This window comes from Phoenix dactylifera, chromosome 5, assembly GCF_051530095.1.
Source record: "Phoenix dactylifera cultivar Ajwa chromosome 5, Ajwa_hap1_PhDact_Kaust_v1.1, whole genome shotgun sequence".
Taxonomy (NCBI): Eukaryota; Viridiplantae; Streptophyta; class Magnoliopsida; order Arecales; family Arecaceae; genus Phoenix; species Phoenix dactylifera.
The window spans coordinates 3,755,535-3,779,463 of record NC_143194.1 but is presented as its reverse complement, the minus strand read 5'-3'; the positions used below and the strand labels follow the sequence as shown (position 1 = coordinate 3,779,463).

Here is a 23,929-nt window from a genome sequence, read left to right as displayed (position 1 = left end):
GCTTAGCATGGAGCTGCGATAGTCGGTCCGTGATCTCACCTTACCATTTTTGACACTTTTTTTTGGTAGCATCATCAAGGGGTTGCTGCCGGTTGCGGCAGCCTTCCATATCTTGGGAGACCCTAGGGAAAAAAAAAAGAGAGAGAGAGAGAGAAGTAGGAGAGGGTGCTATCGTTAGGGATTGATGCCGGTTGTGGCAGCCTTAGGAGGGAGAAGGGGAAAAAATAAAAGAAGGTAGTAGGAGAGAAAGAACATGCAGACTTCCCTAAAAAAAATATTAAAATATTTGCAAAAAAAAAAGAAAAAAAAGAGATAAAAGTAATTTTATTTTTTTGTTCCATCATATTCGGTACATCTCAAAGATTATATATACTTGTATACAGACTCTATACAAGAAAAGTAATAAAAAATGATATAGGATCATACTAACAATAAAAATTATTACTGACTGATACAAGTTGTTAGGTGATCCCTAAAACCAATCTAACAAGATCATATTAATAAAAATAATAATATAGATTGATACAAAATCACGATAATAAAGAAAAATATTATAGGTGATGTAGATTGTTACGTGATCTCTAAAATTATGCTAACATTCCTCCTCAAACTCAAGATGGCACTATAGATGCCAACTTAAGTTTAGAAATTAGATCATGAATGTACCGAAAAACTGTCGTACTAGATGAAGAGCTGAAGTAATAGCTCGAAAGCTGACGTGATAGACTAGAAGTTGACATAGCAGCTCAGAGACTAATATGGTAGTAGATCAAAAGCTGACATGGCAGCATGAAGCCTGATGTGACAAAACTTGAGCTATTATAGTAACTCAGAAGCTAATGTAGGAGATTAGAAGTTAACATAACAACTCAGAAGCCAATATGGCATACGGATGTGTCTGACTAGCATGATAGACTAACATGTCTGTCGATGTGGCTGATTGACTTGTTCGATAATGTGACTGTGAGAAGACACATGACAGTTGTAGCAAAAACAAAACTCGAAGAGAATGCAACCGAAGATCAACAATCTTCGTAGATAAATGCGCCATTGAAGAAAAGCAATTAGCTTCGAACTAGGGATGAAGAAGTCAAAGGCAGCAAATAAAACAGGAGATGGAGAGAGTGGAGCCGAGAGACGGTGAGGAAAGACGATCGGAGATCTGAAGCTGAAAAAAAAAAAGCGGTAGAGAGGAGTTGTAAATCCATAGAAAATAAAGGATCTTCAGATAGTAATCTAGCAAAAATAGAGGATATGCAGATCTAGTGATAAGATCAATATTGATTCATCAGAAAATAAAGGTCTGCAGAGAAATAGAGGATCTGCAGATCCCCCAAAAAAATAGATAATTTTCGGATGTTGATTCACCCGAAAACAGAGAACCAAACAGTCCCAGAGGATAAATCTGCAAAAAGCTAACTAAAAAATGCAGCTAGGAATTGTAAACGAACTCAATCAAGTATTTGTACAATCCTAAACATCCAAGCCACTCATAATAAAGCATAATCAACAATCAGGTGTCACTAAACCAAGACTGGCTTGGTATTAACCCGACTCCAGAGGATTCATACCAACAGACTCAAACTGGATTCCATCAGCAGTCCTACATTGCTTATAGAAATATAAAAAACTGGCAAAACAAGTAGAGGCAAACTATGCTCAAGTAAATTTAGCTCGCACCCGGTGAAGGATGAATGGTATTACACATAATAAAATAAATGACAAGCTAAATCATACTAATAATAATGATTCCTTTTGCCACAACTGTAGAAAAATTGCTAGGACAGACGTATAAAAACTGTAAAGCAAGTGTAGACAAGCCATGCTCAAGCGGTTTTAGCTTCACACCCAGCAAAGGGTGAATGGTATTTCACCTCATAAAAGAAATGACACAAGCTCAAATCAAAACACTAATCACAATGCCCCTTTCTACCGCAAATAAGAAGCAAGATCCATCTTGTTTATCTTTTTGTTGCTCTAAGTGAAAACCATGGAAACCACAAGGCTGCTTCAGAAATTAAGCTCATGTTATTGAATAACTGTACTCATAAACTTGATGATCTCTGGTAGTACAGAAATGTCTCTTCCTGCCAGCAACATTGTTAGTTATGACTTGTAGAAAACCAAAAAAAATTAAACAAAACAAAAAACAAAATGAGGTACTCACTAGAAAGTTTTGAGTAACAGATAATATGAACAGGAAAATTATCAGATTATTGCAGAAGGGACATTATCCATGAATGGCAATCATAGATGGTAAAAGAGGATAAGCAGGGATGCCGTATACCTTCTAAACCAAAATTTGTTTAAGATGCAAAAGCCGACCTTCCTGGAGGAGGAAGTGCAACAACTTTCCCTACTGCAACTGTTTTCCCTGTTGTAAAAGCACAAACCATGTCACCGACTATTACGGTAAGCACAACAGCATCATCACCCCAGAATTTTCTCTCCTCACCTTCAGTACGAAGGGTAAACCTTCCAAGCTGGGGAAAATCGGAAAACTTCTCGATGCATATCAAGTTATTCACCTAGATGGCAGATTTGAGTAGATATTTAGTCCTATGAAAGTGTATAGTATACATTAAGAGTATTTCAAAGGGCATACCTGAATGCAGCAGAGAACAACAGCACCATTCTTAACAAAAAGAGGCTTTCTCTTTGGCTTCTTTTTCTTAGGATCAGTGTTCTTTTTCTTTGTGTCAATTTCTTCTATAAGATCTACAATCTCACACTCCTCAACAATTGCATGGATGTGTAATACTGCCTTGTAACCAGCAGTAAAAATTGCCTAGCACAATAGTACAGCATCAATAATGCTTGCTGATTAAGAGACATTTGTTTCCACAAGCCAAACAGAGCTGTCATAGCCAAGACAGACTTTTCTTTTTTTTCTTTTTTAAGGGAACGGACTTACATTGTCAAGCAATTCAAGAATCTGCAACTGGGCATTGAATTCAGTAACAGCACTTATTGGATTTGCTGCACAGACATGAAAAATTTTGTTAGCATGTATTACCAGCACAACTTTTTGGATATGCAATTTCTAAATTTCAGTATAGTTGAAGAATTCCTTGTATCAAAAATATAAATATATATTTTTATTTCAAAAAGAAACTGCCAGCAGAAACAAAGCAATTGGGAAAAAATATGAAGAGAGCCTACAGTCATCTGGAATTTCAATGATTTTTATCAAGTGAATGGCCCTGTAAAGATCTAATCACCTACAGGTAAACCTAAATTGAGTCATGGTCAATCCCACCACCAAAAAAAATAATACGGCCAAAATTTCATGCAAGATTTTAACAGAGCATGTGCATAAGGAAAACCATCCAAACTAAGAGAATGCAAGAAAACCGTAAGGTACATCACAAGACCTGCAAACTTGGAATTATTATATGATAGTGGTTGATAAGAATCAATCCAACGAGACACATAGTAGGTGGGAGAAACTGGAGGAGAAGCAACTGAGAAAATTATGGGCATGTTTAAGATTTAAGAAGGCCGCAACAAGAAATAGTTTGAAAAAGCCAGGTGGAAAATGATTTCAATAAAAGGGATGGAAGTTGAGTAAGGGCTTGGAAATAGTAATAGCAAATGAATCCAGGGACAAATGTCAAAGTTAATGAAGCCAGATCCATACAACTGGAAATGGTTTCTTGGTTAAGGTGTTGACTTTTTTAAGATAAAGAAATTAATAGTGAAATGCATATCTCATCCAGACAGCAATCACCATACATCCCTAATAAAGATTTGACATGCATAGATTTTAAATAGAGATCAGATATCCCAAGATTCCTTAACAACATCAGGACACCAAGAAGGCACAAAAACAGAAACAAAACAAAACAAAATCTGATTTGTTCGAGTTACCTTGATATGCTCTTGTCGAGTCAACGAAGAAATGACCAAGGAAGAAATGCTATTTAAATCAATAGGTACATTGAAGACCACAGTAAAGACAGTTAATTCATCATCCATTAGCTATTATTTACATTTGGGTTCCCATGACTCATAATTCAAGCATATTGAGAACTTGAAATCCAATGCATGCATACACTGTCAAAGAGCATTCTGTAAAACCGATCATTTCTGGCAGGTGCTTGCAGCATCCAAATGGCCTAAATTGTTGACTAAACCTCTTTCTTTATCAAATCTTTCTTAGTCAATCTACCCTATATAAATAAATTCAAAAGACTGTCATTTTGTCCATGGCTTCCACCTTATATATTCATGGTTTCATTAGAATATTCATTGAAAACTTACATAGCCAGACATGGCGGTGCCTAGAGAATATATCAGTAGCCTAGTAATTTTAGTTCTGGAGTAATAATTATCTGTATCAGACTTCAGGTGAATCTTTTCACTTCTATAATTTATGACTTCAGGAGAATCTTTTCATTTCTATGATTTACAGTAAAAAAAATTCCAGTATAATAACTATATGAAATGGAAACAGCAAATCATCTGGATGCTCTCACCACAATATTTTTCTAAAATTTAAGGGCATAGCTTCCTCAAATTTGCCACTTTCCCCTACTATGTACTAACGGTGGTTTACTCTGGTGTTATTTGCAAGAATGTCCAAAACAAAATATAGAACTTTTCAAGCACCATCAGAGAAGGCCAATTTATGCTGTATATTTTCAAGACTAAGTTTTCATAAAAAACTACTACATACCAATGCTTGAAAGGACAAAACCTTCAATGATATCCTCCTCTTCAATCCCTGACAATTTGACCCGGACATTCTCACCAGGCCCCGCACATTTTACTTTATTTTCATCACAATGAATAGCAATCACTTTTACATTAGCCTGTAGATCAGCAAGCAATACAACATAACTGACCCAAGAATAGTTTTAAAAATATGAACAGATTGAGCCTAAGATGAGATTATACTTTGTTGGGCATGACCCACAAGTTGTCACCTTCACGAATTCTTCCGGACTCTATTTTTCCCATCACAACAGTCCCCATGTCTTTGTACTTATCAATGACTGGCATCCTGCATATCAAACTTTATCATTCTCTTATAGAAACTTTTCAAATGGCATTTCCAAGAAACTCTAAATGATTAAGCACAATGATGCAAAAAAATTAACATGAATCTCCATCACATCAATGAAAGTGCTATGATTGGGCAAAAGAGGAAAGCTGAAGTTCTGATCATAAAGCTGGCTAAACATAATTATTTCAAACCTTCTATACCCCATACTACTATATAAAGGAAACTACCATCCAATTCTACAAGACTCTTCAATCTACAGTATGTGCTCGCCTTTTCCTCTTCCAAGCTTACCTTGAACCTTTTTTCTCTTCTCCCAATTTTATCCTTTTAAAAATGACAGATTATAAATACATTCTGTCTTATAATAACCAAACTAAATGTGTATCCAATTGTTTCACAACTGAAGACCACTTGGTGCATCAAATCATGATCATTCATCCTGAATTATAGTACCATTTGCAGCACATGTAATGGGATCACAACCATATACGTTGTTCAGATCAAGAGTTGAAGCACTGGCTACCAGTGCCTACACTAGTATAAAACCAGTACGGCATGCATCCATATATTATGGTGCCATACTAAAACAAACCACCCATTGGTGCTGGCACAGCATGACTAAGATGCATAGCAAGAAATGTACCAGTACTTTACTAGTACATACACTGGTATGCACCAGTACTTTACTGGTACACACACTGGTATGCACCAGTACTTAAATCCTTTATTTGAAATAAAAAGAAAAATTAATGGTAAACTACGTGATTCATTAATTACTCCTTTCTGTTTGATGCATCACATGCAATATAATGTATGAAATCCATCATGCCCATTCTGGGTGCCAATAATTGGTTGGCAACTAGAAGAAATAGAAGTGATTTCTGACCTGAGAGGACCTTTAGGATCCCGTGGAGGAACTTCAATTGAATCCAGAACTTCAAACAAGCATGGACCATTCCACCAATCACAAATGCTTTTCTCCACTCTAGTCTTCATATTGGTACCCACCAAACCAGAGATAGGAAGAAATTGAACATCTGGATAAAGTGCATAAGGAACAGATAACTGCATCAGTGAGTACTGAACCTCATTTTTTAATGATAATGATGAATTGATCATTATCTTTCACTTCAAATCTTAACACATAAAAGAAATGAGGGGTACAATTTTAGCAAAAATATCCATAGCAAATGGAAAAATCACAAGGTTCATACTCATGGCAGAACCCAAGAATAACAATTTAAAGAGGCTTGCATGGTAGATCAAAAATAATTCCTTGAAAGAGGCAAACTTAATTAATTGCATCTAAACAAAAATATGGTTGGCAAGTTTCACATCATTCCTTAAACTTTTAAAGCAAGAGAACAAGCACCACCAAAAAAGGAACCTAGTGCGCTGTTAAAATAAATACTCAATAATTGTACCAAAAAAAAAATGGCCTAAGCTATGAAGCAGAGACATGGATATACGAAAATAAGGCATGATGTGAATACACCAATACAGAACTTGAAAAATATGATCCAGTGGCAGGAATGTTGCAATCAATAAATATGCATTTACTTTACATACATGTTATTTATGTTACATACAAGCGAAAAAGATTGCTGAAAACATAATGGCATATTATAGCAACACAGTCCATATTCTGCAATAACATAAATATCCACAAACTCCAGTTAGTTATCATTCTATTCACAGATCAAAATTCATACTCCATCCTATCACATCAACATCACAATCTATAATTTCCCACCCATGATGTCCATGATTAAGAGGTTAAGATTTATGGGGAAAAGGCCCCATAATCCTTCATCTCTAAATCCAACTGCTGCTTCCCTCTCTCTCCCTCATCATTAAAAAATTAAGATCCATAACCCCCAAAAACAACTCCCAACTCACCTCAAAGTCCAACCACAGCATCCCCCTTTATCTCTCTCCTCCCTATTGGAATTAGGGCAGATTATCTTGAGATCGAGGATTTAAGTACCAGGTGATATCACTCCATACCGCCTAGACAGGGCATACCATAACAGACCATCAGGGAGCTCACATTCAATATGCCCCCTGCACTAAGTGCCAATACCAAGGATGTACCATAAGTACACTCAGTACGGCCTGCATTGGTTGGGTGTAAATACAGGTGCTGAAACCAATAATTAAATCCTTGCATGAGATAGGGGCTAGAGGCCCAAGTTTAGCGGATGTCAATCTAGGTTCAAAACCAGCCTAACCCAACCCAATGCCCAATCAATTGTCCAGAGACACATCCAAGAAATATCTAAGGGCTTTCTAATACTTAAAATTGTTGTTTAATGTTTGTCCAGCTGTACTCGATGAGTCAAGATATATGATTCATACTTGGAATGGCCACAGCATGCAACTTTGAAGCATCAGTGAGTCCTAACCAAGAAAGGCAATGCATAGAATTGCCAATGACCAAATGACTAGTTTTATGTAACAGTGTATTGATTTGGAATAAATAAGCCTCCTCAGATCAAAATGTAACAACCAATAGATTCATCAACAGCTTGTTGACGTGGATAGTGGAATCTAATGGATTGTACTACCCACGATTTGGATCGTACAGTCCAAAAAAGTGGATCACCTGATCATTTCCAAAAACAATGCGGATACCCGACTTGGACATTTGGCAATCGAACAGTAGCCAGCCAGCTCATCAATGTTTACTGGTGGATAAGTCAGTGGCGATGGGTACAGTGGCACCAGTGGCTAATGCTAGTACCACACTTGGATAATCTTTTTTTTTAACCTCTCCCTCTCCCCCCCCCCCCAATCACCCACCAGGAAAAGAAAAAAAACTTTTTTCTTTTTCTTCTACTGATTTTTTTTTCATCTGCTTCCCCTGTTTTTCTGTTTTCCCCTTGCTATACTTGCTAGCCTTTGTTTTGCCTGCCTCCTTCCCCTCAACCTTTTCTTCTTCATGTTCGTTTTGCAGCACATTTGCTACTGCTTCCCAGCCATTCTCCTTCTCTTTCTCCTTGCCAGGGGCTGGCTTCCTTGCTACAGCCCTGCATCCTATTGTGTGCTGCAGTGGCAGCAATGCTGTTGCTGCCCTCCATTTCTTCTTCTTGTGGACTTTGATCTTTGGTCATTTACGCATGAAAACCGGTCTAATGATGCCATATATAGTGAAAAAGGTTCATGTGCGTGTGCACATGGTTATGCATATCATCAAAAGCATGTATATTACTAAAGGTGTGCATAATTAAGGCATGGAAGCTTTCCTCCCTATGCAGCTGCCAAAACCTAGGCTCCCACCTAGGTCGTATAGAGGAGGGTCCACTGCTTGGGCTTGCCCAGGCAGTTCGACAAGCAGGAGATTAGGTTTTTATTTGCTCAACCTGCAAGTTGTTTAGTCACCGGTCACCCAACCAGGTTGTTCAAATAGTTGGTGCACCCAATTCACCGGTTTGGGCAGGTTCACCAACTACTGAACTCCAAGTTTTACCATGATATAACATGCTTAGCAGGTGGCAGGTTAACCGGGTCAACCCAAACGGTCAACCAGGTTTCAAAAAGCTGCTTAGCACAACTTTGAAATATATGGTTGTGAGCTAACTAAACTAGCAAAGATATCATAAGAGAAAGCAGCACCAACCAACAAATGAAAATAGCTCACAACACCAAAAATAAATAAATAAATAAGCTAAAATACTCGTCCACCAATATAGCAATAGTGTGCATGGTAAAGCAAGAATGCAACAAAAAAGCAGCCCAGTACACGAGTCTCCTGGTCTGAGGAGGGTCAAATATACGCAGCATTACCCTACATGCTAAGAGGTTGTTTCTATATTTTGAACCCATGACACTGTCGTCATAGTGGAGCAACCTTACCGCTGCACTAAGGCTCACCCTCAAAGTAAGAATGCAATGTCATATTTAATTCTACCAACCAAACAACCATTACAAGAATATGAAAAAGAAAATAATGTTGATGACAGAACGAGGATTCCTGAAAATTTTGCATGTTTGCTGTTCTTTTATTTCAAAAAAATAGTTCAGAATGAAAACAATTCAATTAAAAAGCCAACACAGAAATGTCAAATAAGTAGATGATCGCAAAAAAAAAAGTGAATATGAAAAGGTAATGGGTCAAGTAAATTATATAAGTAGATGATCACAAAAAAAAAAGTGGATATGAAAAGGTAAAGATGTGGGAAAGGGAATAAAATCAATAGTGGGAAAATGTGAAAAGCATGAATATAGCTCATGAAAACTTGACCACAATACCTTTCCTTAAGTAACCTGAAGACTTGAGGAAAGGACCCATCTTACTCTCTATTTCATCAAACCTGAAAAGAAAAAGCCCGAAAAAAAACAAAAAACCTACCAATCTTGAGCAGAAAGATCATAAATTTAAATTACTCACAGAAAAAAAAGGATGAGAACATTCGAACAAACCTTTCTTTGGACCATTTCACGGTAGGTTCATCCATTTTGTTGACAACAACAACCAACTTAGCAACACCCAAAGTTTTTGCAAGTTGTACATGCTCACGAGTCTGTCCTCCTTTTTCAAATCCAGTTTCGAATTCACCCTTACGAGCAGATATGACCTTAAAATAATAACACATCATAAGATTACACTACGAACTTTCAAAATGTAACATTGAACAAACAAGATGCCAAGATATCTTTACCAGAACTCCAATATCAGCTTGAGATGCACCACTGATCATGTTTGGCACATAACTTTTATGACCCTGCAGAGTAGGCAATTAGATGCGCCATTGTCAACAAAACTTCTCAAGATATCGGAATTATTTATGTGATACCCAATGATCGAAAATAGTAATATAAACACAATACTGAAAAATAATTTAGGATATTCACTAGACTGATAGCATTCCCATAACGTGCTAGATTCAACATTAACAATGCCCGTAGATACCATTTACTTATCAACCAGTAAGCAAACAGATTGAGCTCATCTGATAGAACACAACAAAGCATTTACACACTCGCAATTTAATCCTTCCAAAAATGCAGGACTCTGATACTGATGCATAGCACATTTTTCAGGAACCAAGAAAACAGGAATTAGTTGTAAGTTGATAGAAATATAAGATCCACCAATTTCAGGTTGCATATGAGAGTTATGGAGTTAATAACAATGGCATCATCTTTCCATGCCACATATCATCAAATAGAGAAGTCAGAATACTAATGACACCAACATCAAAGATTTTGACTTTTGCAGTTGTGATGCTGTTCCTTAAGTAATATTCACCAGTCTTGTTACATAACCCACTCAAAGCCTGTTACGAAACCCAGAATCTTGGAAATTCATTTGTGAAAAATGAAAATAAATTCCTTGTTCTGAGAAAGCAGATGTTATCCAATAACAAATAATGAATGCTAAAATATTAGTAGAAAAATACCGGAGCATCTAAAATTGTGAATCTTGTATTTTCTGTCTCAAAATGAGCTCTGCCAACCTCCACAGTCTTTCCCTGAAATCCATTAAACATAAAAGCAATAAGCAAAAATAATTGATTGGAAAAACCATGCAGTCCATTAGTGCGACAAAATGTTAAGCAAAAAATACATAGAACACATGAGTCCAGTCTTGACAAGTAAGGATAATGTTTTGAAACATAACATAAATGACAAGATGCCTATAACCAAGGTCTGCTGAACCGACCTGTACCGGTCGGTTCAGCCCGTACCGGTAACATAAATGACAAGATGCCTATAACCAAGGTCTGCTGAACCGACCTGTACCGGTCGGTTCAGCCCGTACCGGACTGGTGCCGACTGGCACCGGTCCGGTACAGGGGTATAAAACGGTTCCGACCCAAACTGGGTCGGAATCGATTGGTTCTGTACCTGGACCGGTGCGAACCGGCCCGGTTCGCGCCGGTACAGGCCGGTACCGGTGCGAACCGGCCCGGTACAGGCCGGTACCGGTGCGAACCGGCCCGGTTCGCACCGGTCTAAGCCACACTTTCCCCGCGCGGGGAAGAGCGCCCGCGCGCGGGGCAACGCGCCCCACGCGCGGGGAAGAGCGCCCACGCGGCTGGAGCCCGCGTGGGCCTCTTAATGCCACAGAGTGGCATTTAAAGCCACTCGGTGGCATTTGTTTTTTTTTTTTTTTGAAAAACGTGTGCGGACGTGCGAGCGGAGAACGCGCGCCCGCGCGCGATTCCCTGCGGGGCACCGTGCCCACGCGGGCTGGCAGCCCTCGTTTGACGCGTCCGCGCGCGTCCGCGGACGCGCGCGGACGCGTTTTTTTTTTAATTGGGAAACGCGCGCGAGCGGAGCGCGCGCCAGTGCGCGTTTCCCCGCGTAGGAAACGCGCCCGCGCGCGATTCCCTGCTGGGAATCGCGCCCGAGCGCGGTTCCCCGTGCGGGGCACCGTGCCCACGCGGGCTGGCAGCCCGCGTGGGGGCATTAAATGCCACAGAGTGGCATTAAATGCCACTGTGGCATTTGAAGCGTCCGCGCGCGTCCCAGACGCGCGCGGACGCGTTTTGTTGTTTTTTTTTTAATTTCCGCGCGCGCGTCCGCGCGCGCGGCTCCGGTTCGGTACCGGTTCCAATCCGGTACCGAACCGGAACCGTACCGGTGCCGGTGCTCACCGGTACGCCGGTACAATCGGTTCTGCAGACCCTGCCTATAACAATAAAACCTTATCACATTCATAAACTATTAAAAGCACATGAACCAGGGATAACAGCACATGTAAGCATAAAAATATCTGAAGCTTGGTAAAAAGATCATAAAAGAAGTTTAACCCACAATAGATTTAGATAGGAGGAAGACTGAAATTCCATAAGATTCAGGGCAGCAAAACACACACCTTTATGCGCTCTTCCTCATTTGTGTCCATAATATAAGCCATGTACCTAGAATATCAAAGACCAAGCTGCTAAATATATATACATATAAGAACTTTAAAAAAGAAAAAATAATCATGAATTTATTCAAGACCAGACCATAGTGAATTGTGAAAGAAAAGACCCAGCAAACGCTACATAACATGCAAATATGTCAAAGTAACAATAACTTGAAAAATACATTAGTTGCAAAATAGAACAATTCAACCACCCACATACCACATAAATAACTTTTAAGAACTCAGTCCCCTGATGTATCCTTAATTTGGTATTCACAGGAATTTTATGGCATCCCAACAAAACTTGCATTTCCTGACATGACATATAGTTGTGAAAAAAAAATAGATATTTTCTCGAGAACGTATGCTCCTAAGTCTAGACATTAGAAGGCTTAGAGCACAATATTCTAGCCCTTCAAAATACAAAAGATTAAGAAAATATGGAAAGGGTACAAAACAAACAAAGAATTTGATAAAGTACGAAAAGATAAAAGAAGATATCTTGAATTTACTCATGAACTTAAACAAAGTTCAACAAGTTTAAAGGTATTCAATTTTTCTGTGCTCTTTCATGTACTTATATAAATATTTGTCCTCTTTCTCCTTTCAGAAGAATATTTTTTTCACTAGAGAAACAAACAAGAAGATTCTGTTGATTCTTTTTTGACAATGGATGAAAGATGATCAATTTATAAAAAGGCAATATACCATCAAAATATGTTCACCATACCAACACACTATGACCATGGTGGGTAAGGCAACGCTCTCGACCCCCAAAATCTCCTCAATCAACAGAAAACATCCCTAGTATATCATGCGTCCATTCCATATAGTAAGTAAATGCCTCAGCCTAGTGTTCATGGAACAGAAATCATATCACAGCATTAGTTCCTCCAGTCAGAATTATGAACCCCAAAAAGAGTCATTATAGAGAGCCAATTCACCAAGACTAACCAAATCTAATAACAGCAACCACAATCTTGGCAGGCATCTCAATGTAGGTGACTAACAAATTCTCTTTTGAAAATGGACTGCACGGAAGAGAACGTTGCGATTTACCCGATTATTGAATCTATTCACCAAGATGTTCCTATTACCAAAGGAATGTTCATCATGTTCCTTGACAATCTCCGCATGCCACTACGTTCATAGTGACTTTCAAGTTTCTTTTACCAATAAAGCTCGCAGCTTCAGAAACTAATAAAGAAAACATTTAAGGAAATCCCAATTTTATACATATCCTCTGCAAAGGGATCCCAGATTCTTTATGAAATTTCAGTACACTAATAGATGATTAACCAATTTTTTGTTCTCTTTGAGCACATAGACGAACAAAGCACCATATTAGGATTGTGTTCTAGAAGTACATTCCATATATTTTAATGAATAAAAACATAGTCAACCTAAAAAGAGACAAATCCGCTTGAAAATCCAACACCTGACACAGAAATAAAAGGAAAGATGTGTAGGATGGAAGTCATAGAAGGAAATTTAATAGATGAAGTAGGTGACAACTTCCTCATATCTTCAAAATAAAATGAAGATAGATAAGAATGCAGCAAAGCAAAAGACATCCTCAACCACAAGATCTCCTCCAACATACAATGGTGCACACAACTGTATCACCTAAAAATTGCTTAGGCACTCACAGAATGATTTTGATGATTTTAATGAATAAAGTATTTTTTAGGAGATGTATCACCTAAAAAGTACTTTCCATGTAGAAAATTGCATGCTAAGAATGAAGGGAGTTCTTGACATGGTGTTTACACTTGGCAATTGGTTCCCCATTTGCCTGAGAGGGGATGGCTTGAAGCATCATGGCCCTCTCTTCTTCAACCATGCCTAGCTCTTTGCAGTCTCATGGCATAGCTTCAGAAATGGGATCGATTAGTCTCTGACATTAATCCACCGCAATGGAGACCACTTGGAACTCCGTTGAAAAAGGTGAGGAAGAGGGAGGGAGAGAGGGAGAGAGGCACAAAGAACGGAAGATTAATTGGAATACGGACAGAGTAATGGAGGGAGGGGAAGTATATGGAAAATTAGTATATGGCCCTCTCTTCTTCAACCATGCCTAGCTCTTCGCAGGCTCATGGCATAGCTTCAGAAATGGGATTGATTAGTCTCTGACATTAATCCACCGCAACGGAGACCACTTGGAACTCTGTTGAAAAAGGTGAGGAAGAGGGAGGGAGAGAGGGAGAGAGGCACAAAGAACGGAAGATTAATTGGAAGACAGACAGAGTAATGGAGGGAGGGAAAGTATATGGAAAATTAGTAAGATTTTCTTTCTCAGGAGAAAACAAAAATTGCCTATGAACCTTGACATTCCTTTTTTCCATGAGTCAATAAATTATAGGCAATAAGAACTATATTGTAATTTGTCTTCTACAAATACTAATCAAGAATAAGATATGAACCACTTTGCTTGGTCCAATGCTCTGCCTAGGCCCACAGTTTGCTAATGCTTCAGGTGAGTCTATTGCATTTACAAAACATAATTGCTATGCACCTTTATCTAGGAAAGGGAAAAATAAAAGCCCAATTAATTGTTCTAATTTGAAGCCTTCATCAACATATATATAATATGAAACAAATCAAAGATTTGCATCTTTATGATATTCCAAAAAAATCAAAAACATGGCATGTTAGCTCATGGAGTATTACCTCTACTAGCACAACAAAAATGCATAGTTATCCCTTCAAGCCAAAATTTACCATACCGGTCGGTATAGTGTGTACCGACCTTACCGTACCATAATGGTACCAAACCGGTATACGGTACATAGGCATACTGAGTATCAGTACGTCGAACCAGTACCGAGCGTGCCGATATAGTAATAGCATGGTACTGATACGGGATCCAGTACTGAGATGGCAAATCTTGCTTCAAGTTCTTTCTTTCTAGATATTGTCATTGGAATGCAACGACGACAACACATAATAAGAAAAGGTCCAATACAAGGATCATGAGAATATAATATCAAGATTTGAGAGCATTTGCTTCACTCTTTTACATCTTCAACCCACCTCCTACCAACCTTGCTTATTCTTACAAGTTTGATGTTTCTACAAAACCACAGAACTAAAAAGTCTACCAGAAATTTCTTCTCAAATTCTTTATTCCCCTCATTCTCCTGACAATCTCCTCTAACACGCACAATCTTGACTTCTTCAAGAACCTATCAGATATTCTAACATCCAGGAAACTGCTATCTTTCTTCAGCATCTCCAATCAATTCATTTTTGCTCTCTCATATAGTTGCAGAAATCACTCCTTACCTTTCCCTTTTCAGACTTCCACAATCTCAAACCATAAAAATTTCAAATTTTCTTTTTTGGTAAGCCAAAATTTTCAAGGAGATTATTAAAGTGATGTACTAAAATTCCAAAGAACCAGAACAATGGTCCAATAGTCAAAAATGAGCCTGGGCACCATGGATCCACAAGATCATCTTATAATAATACATCCGCAAGCTCGAAGCTTTTTAACTTATCAAAAGCTAGATATCAAAACACTGGCATCACATCCTCCTTTCTTTTCACAAGAAATTCCCATCACATTCAATTCTTCAATAATATAGGAAGAAAATGCCATTTAGTGCAAGCAAATTTAGCTCCTTGCAACAATCTGCCCTTTCAAGAAGCAAGCTAAGGGCATATAAACCCAGGAGATACCCTTTATAGCCCAACTTTTTCCAAAGGTGCCACAAAAAAAAAGAGAGAATCAACCTCAAATTCTTTTGTATCTATTTGTCTCCATTCCTTTATAACAATTGTACTGACCAAGAAAGGCCATACTGCCCCAAACTGCCTCGTTTGGGGTGCACTGAACCTACCGCCCCTGAATCGGGATTATATAGGCCTTTGGCTCAAGATAGGGTTCGAATCGGGCAATTGAAGCCTGAACGGAGCAGTAGAAGCCCGAACCGAGTTGAACCGACAGATTCAGCTTGGTTTAGGATGGTTCAGCTCTCTCCCCTTTAAATGATTAAGAGGGAGGCAGGGACAGTCTCATGTGCCTTCTTCGCCTCACCTTTCTTATTTTTTTTCTTTCAGCTGAAAAAATCAAGAAAAAGAGGGATTTTTTACAGATTTCAGCTTAGACCCAACCCCAAAACAGATAAAGGGTCTTCTACCCTTCCCTCTCCTCGCTTTTCTTTTTTTCTTTTTTCTTGCCAAGAATCGTGGGGGGGTGGGGGGGAGGGGGGAATGAGAGAAGACCATGCCAAAATTCTGGATTTTGGCATGATTTTCATGATACGTTGTAAATCTACGAATGATCTAATGCAATGTAGCCAAAATCATAAATTTTCATTAAGTCTATGAATTTTATATTAACATAATAAAAATTAATAAAATAATAATCAAAAAATATATGCTCGGGAGAATACCGCTGCATGAAAGAAATGAGCCTGTCAAGGTTATTCGGAACATGACGTTGCTAATGTAGATGACCTCACAAGTGGAGTAAGATCTCTAGATGTATCTGGACCCGAGTCGTACACAGGATCCTACTCCACACAGTTATGCTATGACCAGCATGAATATCCTTCGTATGAGACATCGTATTCGAGTGGGTACTATCCTCCATAGCCTTAAGCAATTTACATGCTCAAGTTCACTGCCACGATCTTCAAATGGCGAACCCAGTAGCAGATAGGGGATCGGTATCAGGGTGGCTATCCAACGGGTGCATATTATAGATGCAAGAATATGGGGCAACCCTCTTGGAATCTTGGAGTAGTATCCCATGGCTAGACTATGATCACAATCCCAACGTCTATAAGGGACACCGGCACTCCACAAAATTTTAGATGTTGATACATATTTTGTACTTTAAATTCATTAAATCGACTCCATTTGTTATATTTTGTACTTTAAATTCGTTTATAAATAGTTTAATTGTACTTTAATTCCATTTCATGACCAACAAAGCAGCAAAGTGACATCAAAATTACAAATTAAACAACCATAATCATCAAAATAAGAAGTGAAAAAAAAAGATAGAAGAAATAAGTAACTGAAAAATAAAAATTAAGAAAATGGTGTATTGGTTAGATAACCGGATGTCACTCCGCATTGGTGACCGACCAGTACAGCACTCGGCACCAATTCAGCGATCTTTGGTAATTACCTTCCATTGACACATCAAAGCCTCAGCTAATATCTTGACCCAAAAAAGGGATTCTTTTTATATCCTCACAAACAAGAATTTAAATTTATTGTTTCTCCAGTACCTTCTTTTGCCACAATCCTCTTTTCTTCCATCCCTCCCTTATACATTTGGAGCTACCAATAAGAGTTAGCAGTGATTTCATTAAAAAATTAGAACTGAGGTTAAGTAATTACCCAGCTGCTTTGGAACTTATATTACCTCGTTACACTCAAAAACTACATCCTTACACTTGGAAGTCAAGAAAATCTTATACTGTTGTCTAAATCAAAACATCAAATTGATAGTACCCTGTCACTATTTCACTCCCTATAAGATTGTTGAAACAACCCACATTCAAATCAAAATTTTCAAGACTCCTAAAAATTTTCAAGACTCCTATCAGAGAAAATTAAAGCTTGATCTTAAGAAGATACAGTGCAAAGCATAGCATTCATAATGAAAATATATAGTACAAAGAAGAAAATCTCATAACATTATAAACCCAGATATAGTTTAAATAAATCTCTAAGTCAGATGTTTCTATAAAGATGCACTGATCTTTCTCGATCTCATGATATCAAGCTTAAGTTGCAAATACATCATCCTTCAGGCACATGTGAGTTGTGATCTCAACTTCCTAATGATATATATAAATATATAAATGTATACACTCTTGCAAGAGGCAATACCTAGCATGACAAGGTGATGTTTGCTTGGTAGCATAGAAGCACAACCCTGAATTAATGAAGCATTATTCCCCTAATACAGCAGCAATCAGAGACTCCAAGTATGTAATAAAAATATAGGACTGGATACATCTCTTTTAGAAAAGTATGACATGGCAAGGACATCCATCAATAAGCATATTACTTTGATGCCAATAGAACAAAAGAAAAAGAAATCTGCCAAACATTCAAACTTTATAATATGACAATATTCAAAATATATCATTATCAACAACACAAAAGTTCAAAACAGATGTGGTAGATAAATGTTGGATCAAATTATTTATAATAGCGGCAGAGTTTGTGACATATAGCAACATATAGCATGTAAAGGAATAACAAACAGCAGCACCTCAATAACAAATAAAAATAACAAACAATGAAGACAACAAGAGCATACCAGCTTTCTCTGCTTTTATCTTTTGCTTCCTTCTCATATTTCTGTATAGTTCGGTCATCAACCTGACCACTGAGGAAAAGTATCTGGCCTCCAGTTGTAGACTTACCAGCATCTGCATTGATGGAAATACAAGAACAGAGAAAAACATGATCCATTAGCTGCTTTTATTAATATAACAATTAATGTGAATTAGAATGATGAATGCAGTCTGTGCCACAACCCACCAACAGATATTCACAGGATCAATGGACCAGGCAGTAACATCAGGTTGGACATGAATATGTAGTACAATAACATAAACAATCTTGATAGATGCTTTAAAGTCATGAATGAAACTGGGAAGTTGGTATTTACATTAGACATAGTATACAACTAACAGATAATAAGAGGGGAGAAAGGGAGCATTTCATCCATATATCTCATACTACATAGACTTATCTATACCAGTAAACTAAGAGAAACAAGGATCAAGACTACATAGACTTATCTATACCAGTAAACTAAGAGAAACAAGGATCAAGATAATCTTTGATCAGAAACATATCTGCATTAAACATTGAGTTAACATTTAGACATCGGATTTGGTTCCATATCATCTATATCCTGAACTTTTTCTGGTTTGAATTCACAAAATAATTAATAAACTGCAAAGAATTAGAACTCCAAATGTGAAATCCACTCTCAATGAACTCTCACTTACATGTTTGTCGAATCATAATCTCAAACATATAACATGTCCCAAACTTTTGGCTGATATTAAATCCTTTTCAAATTCAGAAAAATAATCAAAAAAAATGACATAGATCCTATCAGCAGTTAACTGTGCTCGGACTTGTTTAATGATTCCAAATGAATGTGCACTGGAAATATATTATATATATATAGACTTGTGGTGGACCTTATAACTAGCAGAAAAAGAAACCAGCACGGATTGAAAGAAACATATCAAAATCTAAAAGTGATGCTTAGTGAGATCAAAAAACTCCAAGGGAAAGAGAACACAAGTAATTCTAATATAAAAGAAATAGAAATAGCAATTATAACAAGATAACATGCTGGAAAGATATCGATGACCATTAAAGTGTTTTTTGATATGAAAAAAGCAGAAGAAAGGTGAAGAAAATGAGTAATGAGGTGAAGAAAGCTGAAGAAAATGAGTAATGAAAGGTGAAGCAGAAGAAAGCAAAGTTGTAAGAATGAGGACGTACCAACATGACCAATGAAAACAACATTTAGGTGCCGCTTCTTGTCTTCTTTCTTTTCATCCAGCTCTTCAACTTCCTCAGTTGCAGCCGCCTCCTTATCTTTCACTGTGATTTTACCAAAACAAGCATTAACACGGAGAAAAAAAAATCATGAATATGGTGTAAATGATGAGGATGAAGATCAAGCAATATTGGATCTGTTGAATGGCTCAGTAAAAGAAAGTCAAATGCCTTGATCCAAAGATCTTAGTACATTGGTAGGCATCGAGGAGGTAAAAAACAGTGATTGAAAAGCCAACTCATAAATAGTTGAATGAATGTTTCCTAATTATGGTGGAAGTAATCATCAACTGATATAACATGAATGATGAATTTTAATCAACCTGCCTGCCGGGGCAACATTTCACAAAAAAAAAAAAATATTATTATTATTATTATTACCCATCAACTACACTATATTTGTGAATCTACATAAGACACTTCACCTTTTGTTTCCAACTGCAATGACTGAAGGTTTGACTGAATCACTTTCACATCTGCAAAAAAGAAAAATAAACATTAAAATTGCTTAAAGCTAGATTTCTAGAAAAGTATCACAAAGATAATTATCCTATATCAAATGGTGGAGAAATTTCTTTAAACAAGTTTCCGTCCTTCAGGCTTATTAGAAAAAGCTAACAGTTATGATTGTACAGAGACAACAGTGATAGTTCATCAAAAAATGAATTGGCATCATAGCACTTCCATATGCATGTTTTGCAACAAAGCTAACTAATTTATGACTTTTTTTTTTGTATATTGGTCACACTCCCAATAATCAGCTAATAAGCATGGGACTTATTCTGGTAATTAGTCCCTCTGGATCTTAGTTGTTATAACTACGAGCAGGTCTGGGAACGGGTGCAAGTATGGGTGCCAAGAATCAAATATTTTAGAAAAACTTTAAAGGAGATGTTATGAACTGAATGTGCATTTGATATTCTGAAGAGATTCTGAAGCAGGTACGCTATCCTAGATAGATGAGTCCAACTAGCCATCATTCATGATTCGAACTAAGATATTCTAGCAATGCTCCTTGGGGGCTTGTCGGGTATTTGAATACCAAGACATGAGTAATATCAAGGGCAACAAATAACATGATAAGATTTTGTGGTTCAAGCAAAAGGAAGAAAACATTATTGCACTAAGAAGATGCATTAAGCCTGTCGGTTTCTATCCTAATCTAGATCATCTATAAAAGCATTCAAACAGTAGATAAAGGAAACAATTATGGTATCTTTTTTCCTTTTAAAATAATGACTGCAAAAGAAGGATAAATAAAAACCAACCTGGAACTGATGGGAGAAGGCTTGTTGATTATTATTATGGGAAACCTTTGAAGATTTTTTTTAACATTTACCATCGCAAATATCCTCAGCTATCATTACAAAAGTGCATGAAAAAGATTAAATGCCTTGCCACCAGACATGTGACCAGTCATTGTTGAGAAATTACATCAGATAACAACAGTTGAGATAATGTCACTCAATTGAAACCACAACAGGATACAAAAGACATGATGGCAGATCTTTGATGTACATAAACACCAATAGAGTATATTCGTTAACATCCAGCTAATACTTTTATCCATCTGTCATAGAAGAGTATTTAAAGCACATACAGCCCATTTTTTGGCAAGTCAGCCACTCTAAGTTAACACCACCAAATGTGTAGACAGAGTGGTCTTTCTAGATTATTAATTAACAGATTATCCAGCACCTCAAATCAGCTTCATTGTTTTTAAAAATTCCAAATACTTTTTGAACATAATATAAATAGGTCTACCTAAACCTAAAAAACCTTGCTAAATCAATGAAGGAAAGAAATGCCAAAGAGACAACTATAAGGGTGTCCTGAAGCTAATTCATGGCTTTCATCTTTGCCCAGATATCATTTTGCATGGATATTGGGCAGTCACCAGTATAACATAACCTGTTATCTGGGCCCAAAATATATTGGCCGGTATAAATTGATAAATCCCAATATATTGATATGACATCAAAATATTGGCCAGGAAACCTACTATGTCTTTTAGAATCTTACAAAAATGTTTTGACCATTAAATGCTTACTTTGTTGTCTTTATATGGAAGTTATCTGAGTTACTACATTAACCAAGATGTCTCGGTTCTTATAACATTGGCTGAGATCTCAAAAATCTTGAGCTCCCTACTTTTGCAATACATCCTATCTCAGCGAGATGAGGAAGATGTTGGTCCATCTCATTATCACGCACCGTATGAGATGGTTGAGATCTCAGTTATTAAAAACCTTGAGCAAACTTATCCAGATATTATCAGAAATATCTGAACAAATACACTCAAATAATATTGTAAAATTGTGTGTGTGTGTGTGTGAGAGAGAGAGAGAGAGAGACTCACCGCATAGCATTATTTTCTTGCTCTTTGTTTGAATTTTGAGAAGTTGCAAAGTTCATAAAATCAAGAAAAAAATGGATGGCATAAAACAGACAGCATGATTCCTACAAAGTGACATGCCGTAAGATCATTCTTCAGTTAAGGACAACACAGTTATATGTCATAGAAACCATTAGTCCCTGGATCCTATTACAAAATCAAAAGCAATGACAGGACTGATCCAATCCACATTAAGCCTCACTAAACAAATGCTTTCTAATTCAAGATTTATGCCATAATCGACACCTATAGAACCATGAAGATAAAAACATTTTCCCATAAATAACTACATTAAAGGCCAACAGCATCCCAAATATATTTTGTTGCTTCTGCAAATACTCATTACATCTTCTTGTCATACAGGGGGGGGAGAACCGGTGATATGAATATCTACGATGTACTGCTTGATCAACAAATGATGTAGCAATCTGTAGCAATTTCCAATAAATTCTAGATAAACAGAAGCAAAATATACTGAATGATACTAGCTAGATCATCTTACATCCTTTAAATTTTCCTTTTGTTGGACAAGTCGCAAGATGATTTCAGTTCTTGGGAAAAAAAGAAATATAAAAGCTACTGAGACAGAATTAGAAAAATCCGCATCATCGCAGAATTTCCGTCAAAGAATAAGGCTTTTGTAATAATCCAGTATCCAAAAGAACCCCAAGACAAATTATTTAGGAACCAAACCATCGAGAAATACAAAAGATACAAAGATACAATTCGAAAATCCACATCATCACAGATTTTATGGGTAAGAATAAGGCTTACGCAAGAATCCAGCAGCCAAAGAAACTATAATCCAACAAAAAAAAAATATTTCCGAACAAAATCATCAAGAAAGCTAAAGCTCGAACGATCTGAGCTATACTACTGCGACCCTGTGTCCAAGAAAACATCATTCCAAAGAGACACATCAGCTTTCCAACGAGACTCAGATCTAAATCCACGGAAAGCTCTTCCAATATGTAATTAGGGTTTATGGTACAGGGTGGACCTTCGGAGGGAGGAGGCGCTAGGGTTTCATCGGCGGAAGGGGGCGGATTCTCCGCCATGGGCTCGTCCTCCTCCTTGCTCCAGTCGTTGATCTCGACGTCGTCGACGAGGGCGGGGGGGTGGTGAGCGATCTCCGCTCTCGCACGTTCCTCCATGTCTTCGCGAGGGCAGCGAAGGGGCCTCTCGAGCCCTCCGCTCGGGCGCCTACGGTTTTATCGCGAGGAGGGAGGGTTTCGACCAGTGGGAGCCCTGGGGGATGCGGCGCTGGTAGCTAGAGGAGAGAGACGGTCCATTAGTAGGCGAAAAATGCTTAGAAATCTTTGGCTGGGGATGTTTACATATCGGCCCCTGGAGAATTTTATTTAGACGAAATGCCTTTAGATCTTTATTTGGGGAATTGTACTTATTGCCCCTGGACAAATGCGAAATCTCCATGCATGATGAGAAGCGGAATATAACATTGTGCTCCATTGATGGATGCGATAAACAAGTAGGACTCGTTTGGTTCCCTCACTCGTATACTTTTCCGGAGGGCAATATATAACATATTGAAGGATTAGTTGGCCATAAAAAAATAACATATTTCAAAATAGTTTATTTTTTTTATTGAAAATCTGTTTTTTTAAAAAAATTATGTGATATATGTTATGCTCTTAACAAAAGAAAATATCTTATCTCATGTTATCTAAAAGCTTGAAAGCATTTTTTGAAAAAAAAAAAAAGTATCACTGGGCTTCCAGATGTAAGCTATTTTTCCATCATTCTTCTTTTAAAACCCAACCAAACATATGGCATTTCTCTATTTTCTTTTAATCCCACTTTTTTCCTCTTTTTACGAACCAAACGGAGTCCGTAGCATTGCTCCTTTGCGACTGGTCCAAGGCAGTATGGTAGGCTGTAATATTGAAAAATTACTATGTTCAACCATCCCCTGGGATGGAACATGGTGTTTTATAACAAAGGAATGACTTTTTAGAGTGTGTCATCGGTAATGAACTCAGATTCGTTGCATTTGCCAGAATTAATCAGAATGCTAGCAAAGGGATAAAAAATATTGAGCTTGACTGCCTATACAGAGAGAAAACTATATCTAATTTATGCATATCTTAAGGCTATA

General features: G+C 37.5%; 1 protein-coding gene across 1 annotated transcript; it reads right to left on the bottom strand.

Annotated features, from left to right (window-relative positions):
* Nucleotides 1-1,645: 1,645 nt before the first annotated feature.
* LOC103704886 (uncharacterized) lies at nucleotides 1,646-23,319 on the bottom strand. Its single transcript, XM_008788357.5, has 17 exons — nucleotides 22,814-23,319; nucleotides 19,844-19,894; nucleotides 19,362-19,463; nucleotides 18,154-18,265; nucleotides 11,832-11,877; nucleotides 10,411-10,482; nucleotides 9,670-9,732; nucleotides 9,431-9,585; nucleotides 9,260-9,321; nucleotides 5,895-6,045; nucleotides 4,900-5,005; nucleotides 4,679-4,814; nucleotides 2,915-2,979; nucleotides 2,606-2,788; nucleotides 2,456-2,528; nucleotides 2,288-2,374; nucleotides 1,646-2,087 (listed from the first exon to the last, which is right to left on the bottom strand). Exons 1-16 carry the CDS (start codon nucleotides 22,965-22,967, stop codon nucleotides 2,307-2,309), a joined length of 1,599 nt encoding a protein of 532 aa, XP_008786579.3. The 5' UTR covers nucleotides 22,968-23,319; the 3' UTR covers nucleotides 1,646-2,087; nucleotides 2,288-2,306.
* Nucleotides 23,320-23,929: the final 610 nt, after the last annotated feature.